The sequence below is a fragment of the Lupinus angustifolius genome, chromosome LG18 (genome assembly GCF_001865875.1).
Source record: "Lupinus angustifolius cultivar Tanjil chromosome LG18, LupAngTanjil_v1.0, whole genome shotgun sequence".
NCBI lineage: Eukaryota > Viridiplantae > Streptophyta > Magnoliopsida > Fabales > Fabaceae > Lupinus > Lupinus angustifolius.
The window spans coordinates 7,856,830-7,863,044 of NC_032026.1; the positions used below are offsets into that span (position 1 = coordinate 7,856,830).

At 33.9% G+C, this 6,215-nt stretch overlaps 1 protein-coding gene across 2 annotated transcripts; it reads left to right on the forward strand.

The window, feature by feature from the left end:
* Positions 344 to 5,024, forward strand: LOC109332138 (probable serine/threonine-protein kinase PBL7). 2 transcript variants are annotated; one of them, XM_019566979.1, is made up of 6 exons: positions 344 to 691; positions 1,905 to 2,143; positions 2,341 to 2,476; positions 3,987 to 4,245; positions 4,376 to 4,508; positions 4,694 to 5,024. In XM_019566979.1, exons 1-6 carry the CDS (start codon positions 544 to 546, stop codon positions 4,931 to 4,933), a joined length of 1,155 nt encoding a protein of 384 aa, XP_019422524.1. In that variant the 5' UTR covers positions 344 to 543; the 3' UTR covers positions 4,934 to 5,024. The 2 variants fall into 2 exon arrangements, with proteins under 2 accessions (XP_019422524.1, XP_019422522.1); XM_019566977.1 differs by having other exon boundaries at positions 345 to 691; positions 1,899 to 2,143.

A 6,215-nucleotide genomic window follows, 5' to 3' on the forward strand; every position in this document is an offset into this window, starting at 1 on the left:
TTTATGTGACCAAATTGGTTGATTAATTCAAATAATAATATAATAATAACAATAGTATTTATTTCATTAATATGCACTTACCAAATCGAATATAAATAGTTTCTAAAAAAAATAACAAAATCCAACCACAAAACCAAATTGAAATATATTTTGTCATTTGGTGGAATGTCAATTGTCCCAAATGATATCCCAAGTCAATCAGATTATTTTATTTTATTACTTTTGTTTATAAATTTTTTATTTTATCCAACTATCAATATATAATTGATTTGAGACAGAAATAAGATATCGTTGAGATAAGTGATCCACATCCCACCAAATGAAGCATTAGAATCTTATCATTCTCGGCGCCACAAGACAAAAACAAAAGCGAGGGAGAGTAAGTGAGACTGAGTCAGTGTATGTCTTCAAACTTCAAAGCTCCAACCATCCATCACCTTCTCTCTCCTCTCTCTCCCTCCCTCCCCTTATTGGTTCTAGCATTGTGATTCAGCCATTTTAGGGTTAGGATTCTTCACTATTACTTACTTACTAGAGAAAAAAATGGATGATGGGTACAGAAGAAAGGCCAAGATTGCAATGGTCGCATTTGTAACGCTTGCTTCGCTTGCCGTTTTTGCTTTGCTTGTTGCTTTCACTTACTACTGCTACATTCACTACAAGGTTCTCAAGCGTCGCAAATCCCAAAAAGGTCTTCTTTTTTTGTTTGCACTTGGTCTGTTTATAAAGTTTTTATTTAGTTACTACAAAATCTGATAATCTTGGGAGTTGATTTTTCATTAAGTAAAGCCTTAAGTTGATATATGCAGCCTTACTCCCGCATTTGTAAAGATGTTGTTTCCAGGATTTAATACTGTGACGGTCACAAGACAAGTGAACTTACTTTACTCTGCAATTTTTGTAGCCTTTGCCCGGAATGATAACTAAAACAATTTTAAATAATGTTTTGTAAGCTTCATGCACTTTTACCATAAAGTGGATTATTTATTTATTAAGATTTAAGAATTTAGAAAATTTTGAATTAGCTAAGGAAACATAGCTAACATTTGGTTAATTGATATATGCTTCCTTTACCAATAAAAAGTATATTTATGTGCATATGTTTTGGTTGCAAACTTGCAATTACATGAATTCCACCAAGAAGGCTTTGATATAGTGGTGTTAGGCTCCAATGTGTTCCTAGATAGACCAAAAAGCTAAATGTTTGATTTTTGGGAGAAACACTTGTTAGGAGGGGCAGCCACATACCTCAAAATAGATTAGTTTCTTACTTGTAGGGTGAGGGAACCCTTGGTTATACCAACAAAGTTACATGAATTCCTTCACTGACCGAAAATTTGGTGAAGTTGATTGCTACAATGTTACCAAAGAGACTTGTATGGTGTACCCTTTTATATTCAGTTTTAGTTAATAATAATCATTCTTCACAGTTGAAAATAACGGGATTATGATGCTGCCAATATTTTGATACTGCTTCAGTGCTTGTTCATCGGTATTTATTTCCTTTACTTCTTTGTGCAATTATCATTTGTGTTGTCTCTGAATAGTGTTGAAGAAAATTAAAATTGATTAGAAAGGAAGTATATTTAGTGTTATCATGTTTTATCCCTTTTCAAAATTTTGAATACCAAATTTGTGTTTGGATTACCTTATTTTGTATTTGAAATTGTTTCTGATAAAAATCTTATTTTAAGAGTTGTTTGGAAATGAAAAGAGGCCTTTCTCTCAAAATTAGTAATCAAAACCAAACATACATCAATGCTTTTTATCAACTCCAAACGTTTTTTTATGTACCTTTTGATTGTTCACTCTTGAATTTTTAATCTTTTCATTTTTCTACCTTGTATGAGGAAATTGATGGCTCATTTAACGATAGAGTATGCTTGGTTTAATATTAGTTGAAGATGGTAACATTAACGAGAAAAGGGACTTTGCAAGTCTGCAAGTGGTTGCTGATAAAGGACTTCAGGTGTTCACTTTCAAGCAGCTACATTCAGCAACTGGTGGCTTCAGCAAGTCCAATGTGGTTGGCCATGGAGGTTTCGGACTTGTTTATCAGGGAGTGCTAAATGATGGCAGGAAGGTTGCAATTAAGTTCATGGATCAGGCAGGAAAGCAAGGAGAAGAAGAATTTAGAGTAGAGGTTTGTTCCCTCTTAGAACATTTTGGTCAGCTATTATTTTCATGCATATGTACTTGATTTTCCTTGTAACAAAAAAGTGATTTTGGGGGTCATGAATTGTCATTTTATTTTTAAATTAATTTGATAGCAATAAATGCCTTGGATAGGCAATTCATTTTAAGATTGAAGTTAAATTGGTTGATTACATCTCACTGTAGGTGGAATTGCTGAGTCGGTTGCATTCTCCTTATTTGCTCGCATTGTTTGGGTACTGCTCCGATAGTAATCATAAATTGTTGGTGTATGAGTTTATGGCAAATGGTGGTCTGCAGGAACATCTTTATCCTATCAGCAGTAAGCAATGAAATAAATGTTTACTAAATAGATTTTTGTTCTTTTCTAATATGATGTCATGTCTCTGGAATTCTAACGTAACAATTTCTGCTTTTACTATCATCTGTTTGCCTACCCAAGTTGTTCTCAGAAAGGAAAAATAGAAATCTAACTTTTCTTTCAAGTTTGAAGGAGTAGCGCTTTTCCAATCTATTGAGAATACATTAGATGTTAGAGGAATAAGTTGACCTTTGCAGCACACTTTTTTGACCCTTTCTTTTTTATTTTTCCCGAACTCCTGTATTATGCTGTAGCTCGTTTAGAAATATAGAAATACTCGAGTAAAATAGGTGTTGTATGCAATTGCAGTATCCAAACGTTTTTACTATTTGTCGAACCAAGTTGCTAAATCTCTTAGATGTTATTACCGGTTGAAATTAAAGGCCATTGGGTTGCAGCATTGAGCATCAGCTTTAAATTATTAATTGAACAGTCCAGCTAGTATGGTGGGCCCAGGTTTTCTGATGCAATCTCCTTCATATTCAACAATTTGACAGTTGGTCTTGAAGAATCCGATGAGCGATAGCCATATTATCTAAAGCTTACATTATATGTTCAATTTGTGATTGCTTTTCCGATGTCCAAATTTAAGATACTGGTGGTCAATGAGTAATGTATACTGGCTCATCTTTAAAGGAAGGTCCTAGGCCAGTAGGTTTATTTGATCATCTTGTATGAGACTACAGATTGACCTCTTCATGGAGTTTATGCAATAAGGGTTGTTGAGGGTTGCTTACTTGAAATTGCAATACTATTCCTCTTTTTCTTTAAGGGTCTATTTGCGAATTTATTTTTGGAGGGAAATGAAGGGGAAAAGAAGGCTTGAGAGTCACCTCACAAGTGTATTTCCTGGCTCCCATGTCTTTCTCCCCTCCGTTACCCTCCAAAAACTAACTCGCAAAAAGACGCTAAGTATATTGAACTTTATGTGTAAAAGAAAATGTGATATCAGTCATTCTTTCTCAACTTGTTTAATTGATTTTATCAGTGTGTATGAAGTATGGACCATCAAGCCTTTATTTTGCACCATCCTGCCACTTGTACTCTAGAAAGTCTAGACTACAGTGTATAGGATGAAAATGTACAATTTTGATGTAAAAGGAAATGTTTGATGGGTCATGTTACATAAAGTTTGTTTTAAGTTGATTTTTGCTATTTTCATTTGTTAATTTGAGCTATAATGAAAATCTGACCAGAAATTGGAGCAATGGTCCCTATATCTCTAGCATTACCATGAAAGCAAAATTTGCAATGATTATTTGTTCTTTTTATGAGTCGTCCTCTCATGTTCCCGACATTACAAGATCATAGATATTTTCTCCTGTCTTCCATATTCTTGTGATTTTTTCAAGACAATGAGCTAGCTAGGATAAAATCCACAGCTGTTGTACCTGTACCTGTGGTTGAATTTTTTCTTTTTTTGTCTTATTTTGTATGTTGGGTTTATTTTCATCTGTTGGTTTTCTTGTAGATTCTAATGTCACACCCGTGAAGTTGGATTGGGAAACTCGATTACGAATAGCACTTGAAGCTGCTAAGGGTTTGGAATATCTTCATGAACATGTCAGCCCCCCAGTGATTCACAGAGATTTTAAGAGCAGCAACATCCTCTTGGATAAAAAATTTCATGCAAAAGTTTCTGATTTTGGACTTGCGAAGCTTGGACCTGATAGAGCTGGTGGACATGTTTCAACTAGGGTTTTAGGCACCCAGGGATATGTTGCACCTGAGTACAGATCATAACTCATAATTCTTTGCATTGTTTTGCTTATTCTGTGATCTTCATTCTGTTACTTGAGTTGTTCATTGAGAAACTTCATCTCATGAAAAACTTGTTTTTTGGATTGGTTGATTGTGCAGATATGCACTAACAGGACACTTAACAACAAAATCCGATGTGTATAGTTATGGTGTTGTACTTCTAGAGCTACTTACTGGCCGAGTGCCAGTCGATATGAAGAGACCTCCAGGGGAAGGCGTTCTCGTTTCTTGGGTGCGTTTTTTTGTTCTTTTCAACCATTATGTTTCTGTCTTGCTCCTGTTGTACTCAATGAAAATTATCTAGTCAATTGATATTCCACTCTTCTATTTATGAGAAGAAGAATATTACTTTAACGGCATATGTATTTCATTCACTTGCTCTTTCCAACAAAATGCATGTATTATTTGTATTTGTAGGCTTTGCCCCTGTTGACTGATAGAGAAAAGGTTGTAAAGATTATGGATCCTGCATTGGAGGGACAATACTCAATGAAAGAGGTTATCCAGGTAGCGGCTATTGCTGCAATGTGTGTGCAACCGGAGGCCGATTATCGGCCACTCATGGCAGATGTCGTGCAGTCATTGGTTCCGTTGGTAAAGACTCAAAGATCCACCTCAAAGGTTGCCACTTGCTCTAGTTTCCATTCCCCTAAGTAGTCCTCTGCTCAACATACATTTGATGCTAATATATAATATGTAACTTAATACCAACATTGAAATGAAGTATCAACTATCAATGTCTTTTTTAGTCTGTGGTTTGTTTATAATCTTAAACCATATGATACATTTTAAGGAAGGATAAGGTTTTTTGATGCTAATTGTTCAGGTTGATCAACGATTTGAGTTGGTTTAAATTTGGGTTGTGATTGAATGTTCTGCTTAAAGATCAAAAGTTTCTTATAAGATCAGAGAAATAATTGGTTACATGGTTCTATACTAACCAGTAATTATTCTCAAGTTTCAATTATTATACCCTTAAAGGCAAATGAACAAAAAATTGGAGACAAACCAATTCAACACTAGCCTATTGGATTCATCATAATGGCCCCTTAGCATGACTTGTTCATAATGTCTCTTTATTTTTCTGGCTGGGGCATTAGTTATGGAACAAAGATATCATGTCCAAAAAAAATTATTTCTCTATAGTCCTGCTTAGTCAAATATTAATAATATTTTTTTGGTACTAATAAGGGTATCCATTCACCTTTTTTGTTTAAAGAACTAATCTCTTTCGAGGTTCGTGACTGCACATCTCAATAAGTCTCGTTCATAGGAATCGAACATTTGAGCTTGGAGATCCAGTGAGACCTTACATTACTAGATCAATGTCTTATTGATATATTAATAAGTAATATAAAAATATTAGTTTATATTTTTATTTTTTTAATTAATTAATATTTTCTAACCGGATAAAGACACAAAAATCGAGATACAAAATGAGATAAGTAATCTCCACTGATGAGTTACCTCCAATTGTAGGTTGATATTCTTCATCAAGTCAACATGGCATGCCCTATACATACATGGCAAAAGGTGAAAAAGCTGAAAGAGATTATTACACTTTCGTATAAAACATTGCATGGGGTAATAATTGGAATGGGTTTGGTTAAATATGTAAATATAAATGACAAAATGTATGTAGGATTCTCAATTATTTAACCCCATTTCAATTTCTACTACGTGAATGAGATGCCATTGCCGACTGAACCAAACCAACTCGATATTCGTTCAAAACTCGACTCATTATTAAGTTTGATAAACTTAGTTCATGAACCAAATAAGTCAAATTTGAGATGAAAATTGAGCTTGTTAAATGAATGAGTTGAACTAGATACAATTCGACTCGTTAAGTTCATGAGCTCGATATATATATCAACTAATTTTTTATGTTTATTGTTATTATATATATAAATAATGTTATATATATAATCTTTAGTAG